General features: G+C 43.6%; 1 protein-coding gene across 4 annotated transcripts in view; it reads right to left on the bottom strand.

The window, feature by feature from the left end:
• Window positions 1-25,126, bottom strand: part of PAK3 (p21 (RAC1) activated kinase 3) — a 140,443-nt gene that overhangs the window by 28,987 nt on the left and 86,330 nt on the right. For all 4 annotated transcript variants that reach the window (XM_063345611.1, XM_063345614.1, XM_063345612.1 and 1 more), the window contains 2 exons: window positions 10,188-10,384; window positions 3,804-3,904 (listed from right to left, as the gene is read on the bottom strand). In XM_063345611.1, coding sequence (XP_063201681.1) covers window positions 3,804-3,904; window positions 10,188-10,362 — 276 coding nt within the window. In that variant the 5' untranslated portion in view covers window positions 10,363-10,384. The remainder of the gene's footprint in view (window positions 1-3,803; window positions 3,905-10,187; window positions 10,385-25,126) is intronic.

The following is a 25,126-nucleotide window of genomic DNA, read 5'->3' as shown; positions in this document are numbered from 1 at the left end:
AGAAGTTCTCCACAAAATAATGTGTGACATGGGCCTCCAAAGTTTAGGGTTAATGAAAAAAAGTGGGATAAGCCAAGCAACAAATCTACTGCAAACACATCAACCTGCTGCTGCAGTGCTATGACATCTCAAAGAAGCATTTTGATGCAAGATTCTTTTGGGCCTGTGACGCACCTCTGGGAGCTTCCCTGTGCACATCTGTGAGCCATAGAGATCTGGCTGTAATGGACGTAAATAAAGAAAGAAAAGAAAGTTAAAACAGAATGTGGGACAACTTAGAAGGTGGCAGGAGGAAACCAATGGGCCAAAATGGGGAAGTCCCATCTAAAATGGGAGTTATGAGGTAGATACCAAATAGAGTAGGTGGTGGACAGGCTACAGGAAGGCAGGCTTAGGAAAACAGAAAAATCACAACTGTTCCAAAGTTTGGAAGCATCATTCCCCCTCCTCTCTTTTTTAAACCAGTTTTTCTCTCCCTCATAAAAATACATTACCAAGGATTAACGGTAAGTGACTGGAAAAAATACCTGTAATTTCTTCTTTTAGTTAAAAAATAAAAATAATAGAGAAAGATCTGGGCTTTTGCTGCTTGTCTAATTTTGAAAGCCAGGTTAGCATTTTTGAATGGCTCTACACAAGTTTTTTTCTAATGGTCCTCCAGCTCCAAGATCACAATTGGCCAGTGCCTGAGTCAACAAAGTGCCGTGGAGAAAGCAGCTGGTCAAACTCAGATTTCACACTGGGAGGTTGTGTATTTGTGTATAACCCAAATAATCTATGCGTGTCAGACTGAATATCAGGACAAATCTAAAGAAATGCTTGATTAGATTAATAATGTGCAACTTCTTTGGATTTATAGCCACAACTTTCTCCCACTTGCTAATGTCATAACTTTGAAACTTTAAAAGTTTGGTGGGTGACCACATTTTATTCTAGATTGGGGATCAGGAAACTGTTTCAAAAATGCATGCCTTACAAAACACACTCCCCAAAGCCCTGCAAACCACACATCTTCCTCCATTCAGAAAATGCAACTGTTTCTTCAAAATAAATCAACATAAAGCTCTAGCAGCATGCTCCCACCCAACAGTTTCCAACCAATTTTATTTTGAGCTTTAAAAGCCCTACTTCTTAGCAAATGTGGTTGCTCCAAGCACAGTGAAATGGAGATATAACATACGTTCACGAGCAACAACACAGCTTGGTGCTCAAGCCTGAAAGCCGAAACTCAGGAGCCCATGCAACTTTGATTTGAGATGCAACTAACAGCAATCAGGTAATGCAGCTGGAAAGTGACTGTTCGGTGTCAGAAAATGGCCCAATGCATCGCACATAACCAGTACAGCAGACACTATTGGCATGACAACTGTAATAACTCCAAACAGAACCCCCCCTTATATTTGCACAGTTATTGGACATTCCCATGGCACTTCCAAACTTTTGAAAGAGACAGACAGTGTGATCACTAGACAGTGGGAATATTTTCACATGATATGGCTAGTGGCAGTCCCTTCAGCAGGACGTACTTACCATGGGACTACCCGGCTGATACACGGGTTGTATCCAGGTTGGGACAAATCAAACATGCCTAATGTAGCGTGTAACGTAATCCTTGCGTCTGGGATTAGTTGGGAGCTGATCGCTAGTTCTTAATGGTGCAAAAATCTCCCTGCTTTGACTGACATTTTGCTCTACTAGGGCCTGCAGGGTTAAGTCCTGTGCTGCACAGCGGAAGTCAACTGTCCCTTTGGTTTGTTTTGAATTGATCAGAGCCTTCTCAAACTGCAGCACGGTGCTTCCACACTTTAGGAACAGCTATTATTGTAGAAATATCGTGTAATTGTAAAACAGCAGCTGCCTAATGTCCGCTGTTTCGAAAGGTTAAAAGATATTATAAAAAAATAATTGTGCTACAGCAATAAAGCTGGACAGATCTAGCCACGTACAATCCCTTTGTTCTATAAAAGGCCAGGACCTGTGCTGGTAAGAAAATCTCTGATGCTAAACTGTTTTGACACACTGGATGATAAAAACAACACCCAAACTGATCCAAACCGTGATTTCTGAAGTACTGCTGGAGTGTGCTTGTGCTTAGAACTAAAGTGTGTTAACCTCGACGTCCCTCCTTTTTGTTCCAGCTGGCAGGGACATGAAACTAACTGGGATCCTCACCACCAGTCAGTCTATGAGAGAACACGACTGTGACCCATCGCGTTTGCACAGAGCCAGAAGGAAAAAGTCTGAAGCTCAGGGTAGAAATAAAGGCAGAAGGCTGAAAGGAAGAACAAATATAGAATAAGAACAGCTGAACATTCAGTGGGGAGAGCAGTGAAACGAGGAAGAAAGGAAGGAAGGAAAGAAAAGATAGACAGGAAGAAGGGATGCAAACACAAAAGGGAGAAAACAAAAGCAGAAAGTAACACAAAACCTCATATGATACCAAGATAAAGAAAATGGCACTGAAGATTAACCAGAACAACAAAGTGGCTACAGGGAGAGACAGAAAGGAAAAAAAAAGAGGAAAACCAGAACAGATGGCAGGAAAACACAATTTTAAAAGATTTATGCTAAATTTCTAATAAAAAATTACCACATCTGGGCTTTATAAATGAGCATTTAATCAAGCCCTAAGGTTTGGCACAGAATAAAATTTGAAGTAAGATTTTATAAGTGACACCTATTTTAAAAAGCCTAATTAACTAGTCCACATATTTTAAATGTAGCTGTATTTCCTAATTACTGAGGATAATTCAATTTCACTAGTCCTTTGAAGACAAGCTGTCATTAAATGTGTCTTTTTTTTCTTCTATTGTTATTATTACTATTGCTACTGCTACTGTAGCACACAGAAAGTTTCCAGCTTTCTGAAATGTTTTTGAGAAACAGAAGTAGCGAAGTAAAAAATGATGAAGAAATCGCATTTAGGGCTCAGTTTCTGAAAACTAACCACCCTTTGTCCAGGCAAACGATTTGTCCCATCCTGTTTGGTGTATGCAGCCAGTCAGCACTAGCACACTTCACAATTTGACGCACAGTGATAACGCAGTCTGACCACTCAGCTCACAGGGTGCTACTGACGGTACAGAGATTTGCTAATGTTTCCTCTCACCTCCACAGTTCCATCAAATTTAGCTTACTGCCATCTCAGCTTTAAGGATTAATGGTTTCAGCACCTAACTAGTAGTCTGACAGAAAGGGCTTTGAAGCCCCCTGCAGACTTCAAGGAGCTTCTATCAGACTCATTTTTCCCAACACTTCATAACACTTCGTCATGATACAAGTAGAAAAAGCTGACTGCTATTTTATTAATACATAAGGGCTAGAAATGTGTCTGATCACCTAGTCTATGGACATATTTTGAAGGATATTAAATTAAAATGAATGAACTTCCACAACGCTGCCGCTTTCTGGGCATCTCCAAGGGCTGTCTGCAGAGCAGCTGGACTTTGCACTTTGGGGCTGGTTGTCTACAGCAAGACATACACTATGCACACGTGTGGGTTTTTTATACTTTTCCAAAGACACTGAATAACCAACCCCTGTAGCAGCTTGTGGGACTGATAAAAGCATACACCTACGTTCTTCCTAGTTTTCATTTTCCACAGACACTCTGCTGACAATCCTTGGAGAAAAAAAAGCAGCCTGAATCAGAAGTAAAAACACTCCAAATCCTAAGCCCAACAAATAAAAGTCTCTTTCTTCACAGCCTAGCTGCTGTCACCTGACATTTCTGGCAACAGGAGGTTATTTTACCATCACAAAACTAGAAGCTCTGGTAATCACGCAATACAGCGGTTACTTACTGTGAATTCTCCAGTGACGGCATCAAATCCCACGTGAATGGTATGTTCAAAGTCGGAAGGAAGAGAGATCTCAGGGCGTTCTTTCTCTTTCTTCTTGTTGGCTAGAGGCAAAACATTAACATGCACTTATTTTCTGCCCAGCTTTTCATTCAAAAATTTTCACAATCAAGTGTGCTCAAAATAGTATTTTAAAGGTGGAAAACAAACCAATTAACATCCATCTTACTTGACAAACAGACCGAAGATAATACACCACCTTAACTGTTTGGGAAGGTCTAGGAGGTGTTATTTGATTTTGGTTTTCTTCCAATCAGTGTCACAGCTGCCAAAGCAAGCTCTTCAAGAAGTAGCCTTCTTAGGCTATCTCTAACCAGTATGATTTCTATTATCAGTTCTTTTTTTATCAAGTTTTCATATCTAGCAACTAACTCCTGTTCAACTTTGCTCTGTGGGTTCCTGCAGAAATAGAGCACCCAGGACACACATATGCATGCCTGTTTGCGTGTGTGTCTTTTCTGCAACATGCTTTGAACCTGTTGTCAAACTCATCCAAATCAAAGGGTTTTTTTAAGATAACCGGGTTCCTACAAGTTCTGTGAAAACAGGCAGCTCAGGAGAAGACAAAGATCTTATTCCTGCCTCCTCTCTGAGTAAAAGGCTGAAGCAGCAGCTCTGTATTAAAAACCACAGAATCTGCACAGCAACAAGATCCCATAAATGCCATTGGAAGAGCTTCATTTGAGCTCTCAGTTAACTAAGACATATAACCATAAGCCCCAAGCTTTATTAGTCTCCAGGAATTCCTTATTTTTAAATCACTCCACCAGTATTCACACAGTGTGGAGTATCTTATTGAATGAGACGGACCTGGAAGTCAGTCAACCTGCATGTTTCTCATCTCCCTCCTATTTTAACACCTTTTGAAAGTAACATCCCTTGTGGTCATCCATCTCCTGTGCTTTTTACTCTTGACAAATTTCACTTCAGCCCAGTTTTATTGACCCTGATAAAGAATCAGTGGAATAAAGGCTGAGAGAAGCTGCCTTAACTCTGAGGCATCGAGAATCCACGTTCAATAGAGATTTCTCTGAAAAATGGTGACAATAATGCCAGTTCTGGACAACTCCCAAATACCCAGATAAACATAGCATAAACCCACATTCAAACATGCATCCTGCTGGCAAGTACCTGAAATATTTGTATTCCCTGGAGAACCACCGTGCTCCAAGACTAGCTACCACATGGCTGAATAACGCAGTACAGAGCTATCTGTAGGACCTTCTCTAGTGCCAGTGGTATTTCTGTAACAGCCGAGAGGGGAACTGCCATTCTGCCAAATACATTTGTCATTTCAGGGGAAAAATTACATGCTAATGATCGGAACAGAACAAATATTACAATGTCCGCTTGCAGTATGCAAGAGTTATTAACACAAACTCAGGAAATAAAACACTCAAAGGGCTCACGTAGAATACAAAAAAGTCTCATCATCTCACGTCTTTAAAGAAAGGACTCCGCACCCCAGGATCCCACCTGTCCTCTGCTGCCTTTCTTACCAGTTTCTGGTTTACATATCCTCATTGTGGTCCTGAGTAGGCTTGCTCTATAGATCTGATGTGACATAACTTCACGCTAACAGTTGTGAGAAACCCAGAGACATAAAAGAGGTTTATACTGTGCCTATCACCAAGGGATTCTGTACCAGGATCTCTAAAGCCCAGTGCATCACCATTTATTAAAGATAATATGAAAAAGAATACATGTGCCATAGTTACACATCAGCAGGAGAGAAAGGAGCAGTTGTTCAGGTCCTGTCTTTGCTTTCTGTATTCCCTCAGTGTAGTGCCAGTGCCAGCCATGCTACTCACATCAAAAACAGGTGGATGAAGACAATTTTTTGTGCGTCTTATTTCAAAAGCAAGTGTCCCCCTCTACCAATATCAACCAGGATGGAGCTTTGCGAAATCTATTTTCTGGCACATCAGTCTTCTAACACAAAGCACTACTACGCTCATGGACTTTGAATTAACGTTTTCCTTCCGTGTTTTATGTTTGCCAGCTTCATAAGTTTACCTAGGGGTCTCATCCAAAGGCTGAGCTCGCTATGTGTCAGCACCCCTCCCAGCCTGGTCTGTCCTGGCTCACAGATCGTAGCTCCATGAGGCCTCTCTTTGTGTATCTTTCTTATTCTACCTTACGGCCTCCTTTAGTTGGAAGATGCTCTGCTCTTCATAAGTATAGTCTAGAGTACTTTGGACGTTTCTAATCCTTTCTCTGTATTGTTGCATTTACCCTTATTAAATAATTAACTGTCACTTTTTGTTTGTACTGCACACCCTACACTATGTTAATTGATGAATTATTTTCATTTAGCATTCAGTAAAGATGGCAGCAGTATATCAAATACAAAAGCAAAGGCTTTTCCCCTTCTTTTATCTCCAAGATGATGTTTAATTTTCAGGATAGATGTTGCCCGTTATGTCATCCCCATTCAGCATATATAACATTTTATTGTAGATAAAAAAACTGGCTTCTCCTACCTCATCATTTGCAAGCAAATGCAATGAAAATTAGATTTAAAGGCTCATCAAATTCAGTTCAAAGCAAACAGCCAAATCTAGAAGCGAAATAAGGCACTATAAAAAACATTCCATTGAAAGCAGCACTTGTCCATGCTAGGCCTCTCCTGCCAGAGGCAAGCGTTCCAGCTCATTCCCCAAGATTTGGCTCATCTGCTTCACGGACCTCTGTGTAGCAGACTGTGGAAATAATGTATATGGTCCAAATATTGATAAATTATAAATTAAATACAAAATTAAACATCTCCTTGCAACACCCTCAGCCCTCCCCAGCCTAAAAACTTTGTTATGTGTGCCCTGCAACTCAAATCACTTGTGTTTTACGTAAGCTGGCAAAATGATACAAAAAGGCATGAATTCTTTGAAGCAGTGACTAACTGGATTCAAGTGTTTTATACTGGACATTCCTATTTGATTTTCTTACAAATGCCCCTCACAATACACTCCTGCTGCACAGCAGTTAGCCGTGAGGGCCACCCACACCACCTCAGCAACTATTACAGATTAAAAGAGAACAAGGAAAGAGTGTTCTGTCTTCCACAGTCTGCATCATCATCATCATTATTATGTTAAAAGAGCAGTTGTTTGGCAGAAAAATGTGACTCAGCTAAGTGGCAGCTTTCCTCCAGAGGGAGGAAGGGTTTGACCTCACGCTTATGCCCTCCTGTTCACTCACCTCCTCTTCATCTCATTTTGTTCTTTCCTCCATCCCCTCTCCTTTCCACTGTCTCATGCTGTCCTCCCATCCTTCCTGCTCTGCTCCTCCTGTCTTACCCCCGCAGCCTTGTCCTTTTCTTTCTTCTCCATTAATCTTAACCCTGCTGTGTTTGTCTCTTTCCCATCCGCAGCTAAGTCTACAGAAGCTTCAATGGAAGTGATATTATTCACCCAGTAATCCTAACACAGATGTACCTCTTCAGCTGAAAGGGGCATCTGAGCTGTGGTGGACCTGCTCCCCTCTCATTTCTTTAAGTTGAATGCTCTACAATGCCTTCACGGAGCCACCACAGTGGCTAATTTGTGTGTTTAAATACTGTGTTTAGCCAACACAGTACTAGTTTATTTCATAGCATAGCAATTACAGGTGGTTTAATGAAAGAGGAACAAGGTTGTATCAAACAGTTGGAAGAATGCAAGTTATTTCCTTCTGCTCTCGATTCTCCCAAGGTAACAGCACTCTGCTGAAACACTAATGCTATGAACTCCACCATGCCTGCCATCACCATCATTACCTCCAAGGAAGGCAGGCTAATTTCACAGCTTCAGCATGGGCTATGGGGGAATGGGTTCAGCTCCTTCTTCCACTCAGATTGCCCACATGACACTGGAAATGTATTTGAGTTGTCTGCCTTGGCTTCCTGCCCCCAGGCAATGGGATACCCTTACCCCAGAGACGGGGTGAGAAGAGCTACACCAAGGAACATAAGGAGGTCAGGTGCTATGGGAAGGAGCAGGACACTAATGCTCAGGCGGCTTGTTTTGTTTCAACTGTAGAAGCACAGAGGAGCCTCACAGAGTCATCAGTGTCTTTCCAAAACAAGTTTTAAACACAGAAGTGCTCAAACCCTAACTGAAACCCTTACACTCCAACAGGGGAGTGACTGCGAAGGATTCCTGGTCCCTGAGCACAGCAGTCCCGGCACACACCATTGCCTCGGGAGAGAACACGCCACAGCATATCCCTCCTCGCATCCCTCCTGTCTGATGAGCAAATGGAAGACAACAAAGTTCCTGCAGGTTCAGGCAGAAACACCCTGACATGGTGTATCCTTCATGTTCTGTTTACTAGCACCAGTGGTGGACTATTAATATAAATTTGTGATGCTGCAAAGCACTGCACTGGCTGAGAGCAGCCGTATTAATCACCTTCTGTTTTATAAGCAGGACTCTCAAAAACGTGTCACACTGAGTCTGTGAAGCATGCACAGGCCAGCTGATACCCTGACCCACAAGCCAACCCTGAGATGAAACCACCTCAAGGGGCTTGGCCAGCCAAGCTGAACTTCCTCCATTTATTATTTCACACAACAAAATTAAGCTACAAATCTTAGCTCATTTTGCCTCACAGTCACATTTGAAATCATGATACTCTATGTTTTCTAATATTGCTCTGACTGGTAGTTAATTACATCTATTTTTAATGTCACTGATCATTTCGAGGAGGGGTTGTTTCTCCATCTCCCCATTTTCAGCATCTCCTGCTTAAGAAATGTTCCCTTGGAGAGGGATAATATCCTGCTGGCAGTCTGGGGAAGAAGTGACCCAAGTACTCCTAGGAATTAAACAAGCCAGGGGAGATTTTAATTTTGGGCTTTAAAAAGAATCAATTGAAAATTAATACTGTTCCCAGAAAGAGACATTTTGGGAAGCACGCTGCAGGGTGAACCAGCCAAGTCTGCCTGAGGAATGGGCCCATCCAGTCACAGCCTTCACACGAGAGAAGCCACCAGGGCTGCCCCGACTGAGGGGAGGAATGGGGCTTAAATTGTGCCTTCTGCTGCCTGTGAGGAGTTTTGAATGCCAGACTGCCTCTGCGTTACAGACTTGTGAATGGGGCAGCCGAGCAGCAGCTCCAGGGAACGGCTGCAGTTCCACAGTTCTGAGCTATCCTTGGAGGAACAGCGATGTACATCGAAGGTGGAATCCTGCTGGAAATCCAGCTGGATTTTGTGCTGCTGATCACAACCCTTTGAGCTCAGCATTTCAGTCAGTTTTCAGTCCACCTCACTGTCCACTTATTTAGACTGTACTTCATCAGCTTGAGGATACTATGGGAGACTGTGCTGAACACCTTAAAGTAGAAATAACACCCACTGCTCTCCCTTCACCACCAAGCCTGTCATCTCATGACAGAAGGCTGTCAGTACGGTTCAGCATGAATTCCCCTTCGTAAATCTGTGCTGACTATTCCTGATCACGTTCTTATCCTTCACTTGTGTCCAGGAGGACTTGCTCCACTAGCTTCCCAGGGGCCAAGGCGAGGCTGACCTGCCCGTAGCTCCCCAGATCCTCCTTCTTCAAGGCAGAAATGACATTTGCTTTTTTCCAGTCATCAGGAACATCCACCAGTCATCATAATCTTTCAAAGATAATGAAAAGTGGCGTTGCAGTGACTTCAGCCACCTCCTTCATCACTTGTGGGGGCAGTCCGTTGGTTCCCATGGTATTACAAAAAAAGGAAGATCCTTTCCCTTAATTCTATAAATACACTAACTCAAAACACACTCCTTTCTGCAAATGCGTTTCAAAGAATGCAACTGAAATACTGTTTCCTGCATGTTTAAAAGACTCTCTTGCTGTAACCACACCTATCAGGTTTTCAACCAAGCCATTTTGTGTACACTCTCGCCACAAAAGTAACAAGCAAGAACAGCCTTGCTCCTGTTCCTGGAATGCAAGTGCATTAAAAAAAACAACCCAGAAGTGTCAGGCATATTGTCTTCTCACTTCTGCAAATGTATTTTCAAAAGTACACCACCTCATCTCTGTTTTTACTGCAAATGCAAAGCAAAATCCAAAGGAAAGGATTCCCCAGCTCAACTATAATGTTATTTTTAAAAAGCAAGTCGCACAATGTCTGCGCGTCTTGCTGCCTTTTCAAAGACAAGAAAGGAACTGACTGAACACCTCCTCCTCTTTTGAAACATGTTACTAGAGTAATTGGAACAGAAGGCTTTGGAAGGACTTTACCATGTTCTGCAACTGAAACAGAAAGAAAACAGTGGCAGAAAGCAAGTAGGGCAACCAACAACCAACAGAACGCAAACAGAGACATAGCCACCCATTCGCACTGCTGATACTTTACTTTTATCCCCTCCTCCTGGGAAGATGGAGCGAAGCCTGGCTTTCTTGTTCTTCTCCTCAGGGGCCATGGGGAGCGGTTTTGAAGTGTGGTTTAGCGCTGAAGAATCGCGATTGTTGCTGTTCATTCTCAACGGTGGGGCTGGAGGTTTCTCTTCAACATCCAGACTATCGGACATCTTCAGCAGCCCTCACAGCCTCCTGCAAAAGCAGAACAGAAAGCATTCCTGTCAAGCGAGGATGCCAAGGCTGGTGTCCTGGGGAGGGAAGAGGGCAAGAAAAGCCTTCTGGCGGAATACGGAAGCCTCTCTATTAGAGGTTTGCTCTGAATAAAGTTACTGCTGGTTGCTATAAATAAATTCAGTGCCAATTCCTAAAAATCACTTTATTACCCTTAAAATAAAGCTTTTTTTTAATCCCTGTTAAAGGCCTTTTCAATTTTTATTTACAACTTTTTTTTCCCTGTAGCTGTTTACAATCCAAATTTTCTTCTAAAACCAGACTTCCAAACCAAAATTTGAGTGATTCACTGAAACTACCTGGTATGGTAGTGAACAATTTTTATGATGTAAGAAACAAGGAGCATGTTGGGGGGGATATGCATAGCAAGCGTTAAGATCCCTGCTCCCTCCCTGCTCAGTATTTGGAGAGGGTTTAATCCTGTGAGCGTGGGGCTTCAAAAGGAACGATCTTCCCAAAGGAAATTCATTCGGAGGTACTAATTATAAACTTTCTTGCACATAAAAACAAGTAATACGTTTGCTTTAAAATCAATCAAAACCTAAGCAGGAAAAATGGTCATATCCTGAAAACAATTCAAGTCTTCCTCTTTCTGTCCTGGTAGCACCCGTGGGGTGGGTTGTGGCACAGCTTTGAATAACAGCACCATAAAGTCCCAAGTATGGTACATCAGCAAGGAGCGGACATGTACAGTCTTGCTGACCACTAAGAACAGGGGTACTTATCTAAGGAAAAAAAATACCCAGAAATTGTTACAAAACTTTTGTAAGTCAGGAAACCACAGGGCAGGTAAGACTTTTCAAATTCCTAATCTTTCTAGTGTATCTTAAATATTAAAATTCAAGTCTGGATTAAGCAGCTGGTTTAACAAACAAGCAATCCTTGGTAAAATGAACTGTTTTAAAACCTGAAAATAGAGTATGATTTCAAATAGATCAGATGTGATGTGGGCTATACTGCACATTTTTAAAGATTACAATTCTACGGGCATCTTGCCTTCCAGTCCCTCTGACATCAATGTGGCTCCTTTTATGGAAGGCATGTGCAGGCCACTGTGCATGTGTTACGGATCTCTCCTTGTGCTGATTCACAGACAACACAAGTTACTGCAGTCATCAGCTACTCTCTGAAATGTAAAATGAAGCCACTTATGTTTTTCAGCTGTGGAAGTCAGATTTTTTTCAGAAGTATCAGCCAAACATGGTGACTGTCACTTACATAAAGAGTCCCCGAAGCTCAACTGGTAACAGCATTGCTGCTCTCACTTTGGTCAGGCAATGCTGCCGTGATTGAGGGTTTTCAGGGTTGTTTTTTGGGGTGTGTTTTTTGTTTTTGGTTTGGTTTTTTTTAAGAACAGAGGTTAATGTTTTCAACAATTACATTTATTTTGATATAGCTGGAATTTTACCAGGATTTCCAGCTGATATAGTAATAGGGGATAATCAAATACTCATTGCTTTAACTGATGATACCTTCCATGTAAAAACTAAATGACCAACTGAAACATTTAGAGACATTCACTCAAGACTGTTTTTCATGACGTGGGTATTTTAGCCTTTGTTACCATTTTGAAATTACCACGCATAAAACCATCACTTCTTTTTTTATTACTTGACTTACATTTTCAATTTCATCTAAATGAGATCCCAAAATGCCGGATCTGAGATTCAAAGGATCTGCCCAGTGACAAGAACAATAAATGAAACATACCATCACATCTCAGTTTTGCACCGGTCCTGTGTCCACAAAGTGGGGTTCCTGAACATTTGGATCCCCATGAGATCCCAGGGACCTGTCCCGGGGTCACACAACTGAAACCCCTAGCAAAGCTGGTCCCAGCCCTCACCCTAGTACATCCAGCATGAGGTGGGGATCCTGGAGATCTTGATTCACAAACATGCACTTGAAGACGTTACTGATGCCATCTGCTCACCTCCATCAGGGGAGCAGTATGTATAAGCACACTTCCCAGCTGACTTCATCAACTGCCTCGTGTTAAATTAGCAATCTGAGCTATTCTGGCATATTTTGCCTGCAGCAAATTAGGGAGATCTCAAACAATTGCTCTGCTGGTAGATCAATATAGTGTCCACCAGCCAAAGAAGATGTCTACTTGTAGGCTCGAGCCCTATGTAAGCTGCTAGACCTCCGCTACACCACGGCGTTGGTCACCTGCACGTATATACTGCACAGGTAATCCCGAACTGCAGGCAGCACCAGCCAGGCGTTGTTCCCTATAGCGTCTAGAAGGCATAGAAGGGTGGAAAAGATCATGCACTCTTAACTACTGAAGTCATGTTTTGGAGGCTGCTGTCAGACAAAACGATGTTTTTGTCCTTTGGAACACACCACCTGGGAAAGCAGAGAAGTGATCCTGCACAGCAAACCACAGTCCCCGGCATGTCCCCCGTCCCCACAAGAGGGCTCTGCCGACCCTGTCCAGGGAGAGACCTGCTGGGAGACCTGCTCTGGCCATGGAGGAACATGGCCCACTCTCCTATGGAAGCACATACGTAGGCAATAATGTGCTTTAGATCACCAAGGAATAGCTATAGTCGTGCCCAGGCTAGGGCTTGTGCTGATCTAACTTTCAAGTACACAGTAGCCTATTTACCTAGAGAACTAAATGCTTTTGTAGATTTAGGTCAAACAGTTAACATTACCGATCTTTGTGATTCCTATCCTGAAATGCAGGTTTTCCAGTAACGGTGGGAAGGGGGGGAGGGCAGTGATGAAAACTTCTGTAAAAAAAAAAAAAAAAAAGCACCACTGATGAAAAATTCTGCAGAGTAACAAGGAGAACTTCATGTGCCGTCTGTGTTATCCTGGTGAAGGGCAAGTGCACAATGCCCAGGTACTGCTGCACAGGGAAGCGGAAGAGAGTTCCCAGCGTATGAAGCCCAACACGGACATCTGGACATGGCTCCCTGTCCCTCCAGCAATTCTCACAGACTAGGGAAGAGAGGCTTTTGTTTTCTTTAACCCACCTACAAATACTTCTCCAGTGCCAAAGACAGCCTTCACTGCCGGAGATCATCGGCGTGAGGCTGATCGCAGAAGCGCCAAGGCACGTTTTCAGCTTGTTATCAGAAACAAGACGGTTATGCTGCGAAGTCCATGACAGGGCACACGGTTTCAGCTGTCCCTCAGAATGGGACAACTGTATCTGTCCCTGTATCTATTTGTAAACAATGCCAGTTTGCTGAAATAGGTCCTCCCCTGGGATTTCATTTCACAAAGAATACTATTAACGGTTTCTGGCCCAATTTGCCTATGATGTCATTATTTCCAAGATTTTGAAAGGAACACTATATTTTGTTCAGAGCTGTTTCAGGCTCAGTTTCAAGAACTGTACAAAGCTCTTTTATTCACTTCTAAACCAGGGAGAAAAAAAAAAGGAGGGGGGGGAAGATAGCCTAAAAGGTTTAACGGTTGATATTAACTTTCTAAAGCTGGTCTAAATGAAAAGTAAGGCAAACCACAAGGCAATACACACCAAGAGACTTACAATGTATGGTTTTCCTGATCAGAGCCCCTCTGCTCTTCCTTTCATTCTAATTTTGAGAATTTCCATGTACCGCTGCATCACGACAAAATAACATTCCCTACCACATAAGACTTCAGATTTTAAGTGTTTTGTACCAATTCACTCCAACCTTAACTTAGAGAAGACCTATAAAGAATGGAGGACCAACAAGACATATTCAGCTCAGAAACTTGTTAGGTTTACATTGCAGAGAACTGTCAACAGCATCACAGCCCAAGTTAAATCCTGTGGCCAGTTTTCCCTGATATAATAACAAGTCCTTGGTCCTGCTAGTCTTGTTCTGCATAGGATGACCCCATCCAAAACCACCTTCTGTCTATTAAAAATGATTATGCCATATGCACGTAATGAGTCAAACGGTCAAATTCTGGTGTTCTCTTTTTTTCTTTTTAGAGTTTTGTTGCTTTGTTTGTTTGCTTTTTAAATAAAAGGATATCGATAGGATTGGAAGTCAAAAGACTGGACACTGGGAAGCATTTCTTTACCAAGAAGGTGGTCAAACACTGGAACAGGCTTCCTAGAGAGGTGCTCAATGCCCCAAGCCTGTCAGTGTTTAAGGGGCATCTGGACAATGCCCTTAATAATGTGCTTTGACTTTTGGTCAGTCCTAAAGTGGTCAGGCAGTTGGACTAGATGATCGTTGGAGGTCCCTTCCAACTGAAATAGTCTATTCTACTCTAAAAGTGAATTATCTTGATTTCTTACAAATTCCTGAGAATTTCATTCTTTGGAGATTACCTTTCAAAACAAAATGCTTTCACTGCTCTCATCATCTGACAAACCAGCGAGTACACAATGAAGCAGTCATAGGAAACTCTTAGCAAAACAGTGCATTCAGCCTCCTGATTATAAAATGGGGTTTGTACCCTTTTTTCCATGCCCAGAAATGGTAACTACTGCCTCATAAAGAATCCTTAAGTGTTGCAGCAGCAACAATTCCTGGCTTCCAGAAATAATCTCCCTACCTCATCCCCTTTGTACACCTCTTGTTCATACAGACACAAGTCCCTCCACTCAAAATATGCATTGGTTTAATGAGTTTTTGCTACACCTCCTGGCAGGCTGCCGGGCAGCTTTGCTCCCCGTAACGCTGCCTCAACCCAATGTGCAAGGTGTTGACATTCGCATTCTTCCCAGAAGAGAAATGGTTGCAAAAATTTCTTAGGTGCAAGATGAATTCCCAAGTCTCTGACTTTATGCTGACTAAGTTTCTATGCAGTACTTCAAGAAGCACATAATCCACTGAAGACCTTCTCCCAAAGAAGTATTAAAAGCAAACTCCTTAACAAGACAAAACCCCCTCCATTTCCCACCTGTATCGTAATTGCAAATTCTAGGAGAACAATGCCGAAGTAACATACTCTATGCCCAAAGGATCGCAAAACCCACAAGACTTTAACTGAAGGGTACAGAGCAGTTCCAGGGTCTCTGAGCTAATATTCCACAGCCCTGGCAAGCTCAGGGAGAGAGCATGGCATTGGTTTACACTCACGTCACATTTTTTAGACTCTTCTTGCAACACTAAGTGGTAGATAGTAAATTTTAAAAAAGCAGAACTGAGACTGCAGAATAATTCTGCATTGGAGATGAGATCCCAGTAAACCCCTCACGCAGACCTGCGAAACACCGTGCCCCACTTCTGAGCGCTGCTACCACACTGCTACCAGAGCACCTCACCATACCCCACCAGAGCTGCGGGAGTCACCCAGGCTGTCAGCAGGGACAACTTTTGGAAGAGGCCAGCCTGTGGTCCCAAGAGGATGGAGTGCACAATCAACAGGATTTTCCTCATCTCAGTCCTCAAAGACCCCATTAGTGCAACCAAGGCAGTGCTTTTAAAAGAAATTCGCAAGGTAATAGCATGTGTGCAACAAAGAGGACAGATACCCAATAACTACCTACTTCCAGAGAAAATTCTTTCAGTGCCCATTGGCTTTAAGGAAGCATTTAAAGAAACAGACTGTTGTATCAAAATACAAAAGTGTATTTGAGTACGTTAGCTAGGGCTTCCCAGGCAAGTGGCAAAAGCTGAAATTAAATTCTTGCAGCCAGGTCAGTTGCTTCTACGCAACTATTACAGGGTTATAAAAGATGATCCAACATCCCTTCCCTTCCCCCCAGCCTCTTCCAATCACCAGTTCTGTTAAGTGTAAAGACAAACATTGACTTTAAATATATGGCATTCAGCTTCTCCATGACTCAATTACCCCTTTGCAAAAGCCTGTCTTAGAATATTTTTGCATCTAGTTCTTGCCAAGCTAGGGAGAGGAGAGGAAGGAAGATATTTGAAGCACCCAAATGTCTTCAAAACAACACACACAAAAAAATTGGTTCAATTTGGTTCAAGTTCAGAGCAGAATCTCATGCTGGGCCTTTATCCCAGCAAGCTCTTCACCCCTGTGTATCTGGGGAATACTGTTTGTAGATAGATCTTGAATAGCTTTCTTAGGTTAGTCACGTTATTTCAAAGTCTGCAGCATTCAGACATGACTGGTTCCAATTAAAACTCACAAAGAGTATCCTGTTTGCAGAGACACTGGTGTTCATTTTCAAAGCCTCAAAGATACTATTGCAGCTTGTGATGCAGCAGAACAGTTTCTAAGATCCCTTGACTGGAAGGAGCCATGCCAATTTTCAGGCAGTAATTTTGCAAATGTAGCTTGAAGATGCAATGCTCGCCCTTTGTTTGTAAATATACTTCCTCCAAAAAGATATTTTATTACTTAGTTATATGGGCCAAATTCTGCTCCCAGTGATACTCATCCATTGCCCAGAAATCAATGGTGATGTAACTGAGAAGGATTCTCTCCAGATATTGAGTACCGAGACACTCTGTTTGCTAAGTACTAACTGAAGGTATTTATACAGCACTTCCCAGCCCAGTTGCAGAATTGTATCTGCTTTTCTACACCTGCATGTTTACTTGCAGTTTTCTTAAAGTTCATTTGAGAGAGCAGCCAGTTAGTTGTACAGAATGGATGCAGTCACAGTTTCACTACTTACATGAAAGTTGTTTACTGTCTTCTCTGTAAACCTTGGTTAAGTTAAAATACAATGCTGATGTCTTTTTGATAAAAAAAGGGCCATATTCGGCATCAGCTAAAGCAGACCAAACTCTGCTTGGGCACTCAGGGTCTGTAATGCCCCCGGGGCTGTCTGTGCCCGGCTGCTCCCACCCCTGGGTGCCTGCAGACGGGGAGATGGGTGTGTGGGGCCGGGTCTGCAGGCAGGGCAGAGGCAGCTAGGGTGCCTGGGTGCCTTTGGGAGGAAAGACGTCTTTCTGGGACACCCCCCCCGCCACGCACATGTTGCAAAACCACCATTGCATGCCTTCTTTATACAAGGCAGCACTCACACAAACTACAGGAGGAATTATAACCCTAGAAACCATAACAATAACGCTTCACTTTCATACTACTGTCTCAAAGCACAATACAAACGTTTTGTATCCAATTAAGCCTCCCCATTCCCCTCACAGGCAGGTAAACATGTTCTGAACTGAACAAATTATTCAAACTGAGTAATTTCTTTGATGAATGTACTCTCTGTTTCTGTTTGCAAACACCCTATAAGCAGCTTACGATTTCCTCCAGCCCATTCATTTACTCAGAAGTTATCCTCTGAAACTTGCTACCAGTAACTTCTGGCCTCTGAACTAGCTGCTCATAAGCCGCTCCCTGTGTGGAAGGGATATTTTGAATTCAGGTTGTATCCAAGCAAAACTACCCGGGTCACAAGGACTGTCACAACTGCTTGTTTTCTGACATGGGATAAAGAAGCTTCTGTTGGGAATTGCAGCATTAAGAGTTTTACTAAGTGACTTACTTATTAATACTGGTTTAAAATTCACTCTTGACCATGCACTTGCAGCAATAGCATCAAAAAAATGAATACAGAAGGGATGTGAATGCAGTAGCTGTGAATTCAATGGGTTTGACTAATTTAAATTTGAAGAAACGTTTAGTATGTCCTTTGTCCAGACCTCAGGAGTCACCCAGTTAAGTTGCTAAGAGCTGGGAATGGACTGAAGCAGTGGAGCTTGTCACAACTGATGAAAGTAACCTGCAAACATATTTTTTTTCCCCTTTGCCTAATTTACATTTGACAGCATTTTCCGGTAAATGGCCTTCAAGGATCTCTCCTCTTCAAATGCTTAGTCTACCTATCTAACTACATTTCTTTCCACAACTCTTTCGCCTCTTTCTCTGCAAACTGCGATGCGACCACAGGCAACACTCTACAAAACACAGCTGACTCTCATCTCCTAACACACTTCAGCCCACCTGCTTTAAGCGCCTCTTCCCCCACGGTGGAAACTTGCTGCTGCTGTGCAGACTCCCGGTACCCAGGACCCACTCCCACTACAAAAGCTTCACGGCTCCTCACATCACTTCACTTTTCCAAGTGCAGCAAGTGTTGGGACTCGCCCAGAGCATCTTTCCTTTTCCCTCTCTGTACAGAGCCGTAGCTCTTCAGCCTGCAGTTCCAAAATGCAAAACATGGGATTATTTTGCATCACTCAAGCCAGCAACGTTTAAAGTTAGGTGTATATTCAAGGGCTGTGCTTAACCACTGCTTAATATATGAGATAACATGAACAGGACACTGAGGCTTCATCATAGCTGTGAGACACCGTGAAAGAAAAACTGGTGAGAGTAAGAGTCCCTCTCCACCCCTCCGGGATGGGGCTGAGCCCTACAGCGCACCCCTAGCCCAACAAATTTTCTTTGTGGATGTTTTTTAATCACATCAAAACAAAAGCAATCTGTTCAAACTGCGCTCATGCTGGGATCCTGGCCGCTCACTAAACCACTCGAGCTTTGGGATGGTTACACGACCTGGGAGGGGAAGAAGTGTGTGTACAGAGGGTGTGGGGCAGTGAAACAGCTTTCCACATGAAACCTTGTCCAGGCATTCAGTAATTAAATCTCATAACAGCACGGCAAGGGAAGGGAAGTATGCTCCTATGGGTTACATGAAGCGAGCACCTCGCAGCACCACAGCATCAGAAGATGGCCTGCCTGGCCTGCAAAGTGGCTGTACAACCACCTGACGCACACAGTCACGGAACAGAAACAAGCCCATGAAGCACTGGAAGGGGGAGTTCGGGTAGTAAGTGCACATCCGAAGCTTGGCTGCCAGGGAAGCCTCTGTGGTAACCCTGTACCAGGCAGCCTCTTGGTCATTGCTATTTTAAAAACATCGATGGTATATGGATTTTAAATCATTAAGAAAAACATTTTTAGGTAACTATTTTTGATAGGAAAAGTGACTTAACTTCAAATGACTAAGGTATGGATACATCATACCCTGATGATGCAGAAAAGCTAGCTGGGTCACTAGGACACTTCTGCCACCCAGAGAGGGCAAACGGAGAGCTTCCACCCTCCTGGCTGCCTTGGGAAGAGCCACCGGCACCACCACCCACCCCCACCCAATCCCGGATAGCTACATGGGGATTTTCATCATGGTTTTTTGAATCATGGTTTAAAACAGAAAGGTTGTTCTCTAAGCCATTGAATCTGGAGACATGCTTAGATTGCCAGAGCAATGGATGCTCCAGAAGGAGCTAAAAGAGGAAAATGTGAAGGACACCAAGATGAGGTGGAAGCTTCCAGAACTATCTCTGTGGGGCCACAGTATTTTTTTTTCCTTTTTTTTCTTTTAATGTAATGGGAAACACTTCTCTGTGATTGATAAGAAATAATAAAAAAGTACCTATAAAAAGCATTCATATGCAAGAGGAAAATGCAAAAGTCTTACTGCTCCCTCTTTTGCTTTTTATTTACACAGCTGAAGGGCTCCACAAAGCAGAAAAGGACGTATCAAAATCAACTGTGCCTATCAAATATCCCACATTCCACAGGACTGCATCCTTTGCCCTTGTCTACACATGAAAGTGTCTGTGTGAAATGAAGTGCGGATTTAAACCATTGTAGATAGACTGAAATAATTCTCCATATGGACTTCATTATTCCAAGTTCAGAGCTTAAGCCTCAGGTTCGCTTTTGTTCTCTACGAGGAGTCAAATGTAAACCAAGAAAAGCTACTTGTTGGAGGCATCAACATAGCAACCCCAGCAATCAAAAATTCATTACCTTTACTTGGATTATAATAGCCAAGACAAATTGTTTGAGTTCTAACTTGAGTTAGCGACTTGAAGTCAATCCTGAAGCAGTGTCCAAGATCAGGTATGAGAAGCCAGCCCCTACTGCGATCTACATCTGAAGAGACAGTTACAAGCAACCCACTTGCTGTGGCTTAATGAGTCCTTTGAGTGTAGCAACAAAGCCTGAGTGCCCTTTCCTTCTCGTATCCAGAAAGTGATTTAAATACTTTGTAACTGACAACTGAAATGGACCAGTCACTGACCCCAACTCCACTAACAGCTAGTAAACTTTTGGCCGCAGTAAGGCTCTGTAACCCATGTTGCTGGATTTTTTGCAGGTTCAACACCTGTTGGCTCACTTAGCTGGCCAGTCAACCTGAGTACAGAGCAAAAGGATCTCTGCTCTTGAGACATCGTCTTTTTCTGGTACAAGAGCGTTGATGCTGGGAGGCCTCATAGCAGTGTTTCGGCAGTGGCTTCACCAAAGGGCTGTGATTATATTAGTTCAGCTGGTAAAAGGCATGGCCCCAAAGCAATCCAGAGAACGCAAAGCTGGGCTTGCTCCTTACAGCAACAGGTAGAGTGCAAACGGGACCTGGACACGTGAAACGTTGATCTGATAGGGTTTGAACAATACCCACATTTATATGGTGGGGAGCACACTATCATTGGGTTCAAAGATCACAACTGTTACAATTCAGCACAAGAATTTCACCCCTTCTCTCATCTTCTCTGGTGAAGATGTGTTAAAGGTAAATGTACACTCGGCTAGTAAGGTACCACTGTCACACATGCTTCACCTACACCTGAGAAATACCCTAGGAAAAATCATGCTGTGGTATTGCACCAATGCAAATGTCTCTTATTTTCACATTATGTGTGTCCCTTTCTGCAGAAAAAGATACAAAGCTCCCTTATACCAATATTTCTGGAACCACATCACTTCATACTGGCAGGAAGACACTGCTTGCTTCTGTTGACACAGCTTCAGGACGTGCAGGTTGAAATACCAGTTCTGACACTGGCCTTGGACAGCTTGAGAGTCTCTTTACCATGTTCCCCTACCTTTTATCCTCCCTTCCTCACTTCTTGTCTCTCTCTAGTGCGCATGCATTTGGCTGCAGGGTTTGTCTCCAATTTACATGCACAGGACCACACAGTGGTCTGTGTCTATGCTCTCAGCAGAGCAACACACATTAACCAGCAATCCCACCCTTTGCTCCATCTTAAAATGGACTTGGAGCACCCCAAGGCAGAGACCTGAGGTCTGTTTCACACAGTCTGCTCTGTTGCGCAGAGGAAAGGCTGACAGCACTACAAACCACCAGCACATGAGCTTGAATTTGGCCACTCTCAAGCAGAGTTCTGATTCTCAGCGATACCCATGCTAAAAACCGGCAACATGGACAGAGCATTCACCAGTCACAGGGTCTGGCAGATGTAAGCTTGCTCTCATCACTGTTCTCTCTCTTACCATGTAAACAATATCAAAGGAAGTCTCTTCTTCCTTGGACTTCCATAATAAAAATGACCAGGCTGGATGGGACTTTGAGCAGCCTGGTCGAGTGGGAGGTGTCCCTCCCATGGCAGGGAGGTTGGAACTAAATGATCTTTAAGGTCCCTTCCAACCTAAACCATTCCATGATTCTATGAAAAATTCTATACATAAAAAAGTCCTTGAGTTCATATTTTTTGGACACCCTACACTCCTACTGAACTCCAGCTGGTGCATTAAGACTGCTTTTAATAAACCACTCAGCATCTTGTTTTTCATTTTGCTTACAACAAAAAGGAAAAAAAAAATCAAACAAGGATTGGAAGAAGAAAGGAAATAAAGACAAAAGGACCAGCTTCCCTTCTCCTCATATTCTCTGCAGGTGTTGGTGCTTTCTCTGCTCTTTCACAGTTTATTCTCTGCTTGACATACTCACAGAAGACGTGCCATGATAAACATGACCAGTTGAACGCCCTCAGTCTAGCCCCATTCCAACCCACGCTAACAATGTTCCCCAAAGAAATGGCCATGGCCCTTTCCCCTGCAATGGCCCCCACGGGCAGACCCAGAGCTGGTTTTGCCTTGAGAGACCCATGTGCAGCTCTCCAGGAAGGCAGCAAGAGGGAAGGTATACTGTGCTGACCACAACGCCACTCTGCTGAAGCACTGGCCTGTGCCCCACTAGACACACGCAGGCCAAGCCAACTACCACCACACAACTGGGCAAGAGATGAGGAAGCAGCAGTACAATGCCAGTAGTTGAAAATTATAGACAGTTGCCATTTTCTAGCACCTCCCACTCACCTTTTACCTCATTTTGCCTCTGCAATCCTTAGTCTGAGAGCTGAGAAACCTGCTGTAGCAAACAACACTGAACCCCTGTGACAGAAGAGAAGGATGAATCCGACATTTAAAAGACTTAATTCAAGGCCACCCCAGGATTGCCAGGCAGAGCTGGGAGGTGAACCCCACTCCAAGAAGGAAAAATAAAGAACAGGGTGTCCTCTGGATGTCCCCAGCTCTGCTACTGGGGCTGAAGACAAAGATCTCTAATCAGGAGAGCATGGGATGGACTTCAAGCCTCCAAATGCCACAAGCAGAGGCAGAGACTGAAGCCACATGAGATTTGCTGTACTGATCTTCCCAAGACATTATGGTATGTTTGGAAAGACACAGGTCCTGCCTCCAGGTAAGGAAAGGGGCGAAACCCAGGCTGCCACATGCCTTTCACTCAGGAGGTGGATGCGTTCCAGATTCTGCATCATCTCTTTAGGGCACTAGGGCAGGAAGGCATTCATATCCCCATTTACTTCCTCAGGGACAACGTTTTGCCTTTTATTCTTTGCCAGGCCTTTTATTTACAGCTGACTAACTTCATATATCTAATATTCACCTGCTACGTTAGTGATCTTATCGTGCGTAATGGCATATCTACCTTGGGGGTATTATGGATCTGAGGCAGTCAGAGGGGAAAATGGAGCAGTTGCTGCCTGCACTTATTTCCAGTTGCCAGCTAGACCCTGGCTTCAGAGGAGCAGGATGTGAAGATGAGGAGAGCAAACATACAAATGCTATTCTTAAATAGGTCAGGGGAGAAATGACACCTATATGCAGAAAGCAAAACAAGATCCACACACTAAATCTGTTTTCTCAGCTACCAAAATGGTCTGGTATTTTTAAAGAGCTAAAACAGTGATTTAGCAATTAACACCTCATTGCTTAAAAAAATAATCTTCTTCTCCTGAGTAGTGCTCTACTACTCCTCCTTGCCTGACTCCACATTAAAACAGGAAAACAGTTCACCATCCTCTTACCATCTAAACAAAAAGATAAAGAGGTAACTACTCATAATTTCTCTGCATTTGTCCATAGCCTCCCGCACAGAGCCTGCGACCACCATGGCTAAAAACACTGGGCCCAGTGCAGGACAAAACTACCCCTCCAAAAGGTGGGGCGACAACCCAGCCTCAGCCACTGTAAGGGCGAGTGCTTGAGCCAGCAGAGACCATTCCAGTTTTGGAATGTGTTCATGCTACAAATCCTTGCTGGAGCAACTGGTAGGTTTCTCACACTTCTGGGTTTCATTCGTGTTTCCTGCAAATTTTCACTAACCACTTAGCTTCTCCATACAACCACAGATGCCTTGTCTGAAGAACCTGGGAGCACATTTGCAAGTCACTGATACAAAAAGATACAATTTTTTTGATATAAGCACATGAGAGACAAGCCATGTCTGTTCCCAAAACATCAGGGTACCCCCATCTCTGAACGTCTCTGTCCAGAACACGCAGAGCCTTTAAAAATGAAGCACCTCCATTGCTCAGTAGGTGTTTCTAAAGCAGCCTGAGGTCCGAATGCAAATCCCTACAAAAGTACAAACTCCCAGAGCAGCAGACAACAGTAATGCAATCTTGTATTAGGTCAAAGAAAGCACCAAAAATAAGGAACCATCAAAAAGCACAGAAACAAGTAAACAAACAAAAAAGCAAGGGAAGAGGAAAGAGGACAACAACAGGACCCAAAATAGATTCCTTGTGCCAGGCATACATCAAATCTATGGCATAAAAGCTTTGCAAAGAAACTTGTTCTTAAAACAGCTCATCAACATTTACCCTGCTGCTGGCTGAAGCCTACTACTGTTTGACACCCCCTACTTTCTATTTACAACAACTTCAGGCCTTAAAAGAAAACTGAAGTATATTAATTGAGGATTTTGAGGCACAAAATGACAGCTGCATTGTTACAAATTCTATAAAAAGCAAAGCAGACCGAGAACTGGGGAGGACAACAGAGAAGCAGTATGCAAGGACAGAAGTAGTCCAAGAAAATCTTAACCACTCCTCTGCCGGTCTTTATGCTGCAGTCGTTACAAAGAAGGGCCAAGGGTTCGGAGGTGCACTGCTCTCCCCAGGCGTACATCCACAGGTGGGCATTGGGCACACAGCCTGCAGAGCCCGTGCGAGGGCACCGAGATGCCAGCGAGGAGGCACCGTGCCTGAGCAAACACACCGCGTACAGGCACAGTACCCAGCTAGAGACCGCTCACGACCAGCCAACTTGGAGAGCGGACAGAAGATGGGATGTCTCCGTGCTTCCTTTGCATAGAGCTGCAGAATCTTGCAATTCCCTCTGGCGGCCTTCAACGGGCCCGTGCCTCACTCCAGGTACTGACAAACTCTGGCTGACGTGAAACCGTAAAGAGCGTTTCCATGTGTACACAGCAGCAGCAAACTGCTGCGCCTTGGCTCAGATAGCAGCAACTGCCACCTCAAATAGGTACCTGGCTACAAGATACCCATGTCCACAGTGAGCAATGTAGGTGCATTTCTTCCCAGGCCCTATCCCAGGAGGAACAGTGGAAGCTATGGGAAGATGGTGGGACACGAGGGAACCGGCAGCACACTGCCAGCCTCTGGGCTCACAGTACCTGTAGCTCTGTCTTGGTACAAACCAGTGCCTGGAGCTGGTCTTCAGCAGGGGACAGGAGCAGGGCTCTGCTTGTTGTTTTGTTTCCTTGCAGGATATACTGAGAGACAGAGTCACGTGCTGAGG

The sequence above is a fragment of the Chroicocephalus ridibundus genome, chromosome 9, assembly GCF_963924245.1.
Source record: "Chroicocephalus ridibundus chromosome 9, bChrRid1.1, whole genome shotgun sequence".
Lineage (NCBI taxonomy): Eukaryota > Metazoa > Chordata > Aves > Charadriiformes > Laridae > Chroicocephalus > Chroicocephalus ridibundus.
Note: the sequence above shows the minus strand (reverse complement) of the source record. Positions and strands in the feature narration are given on the sequence as shown.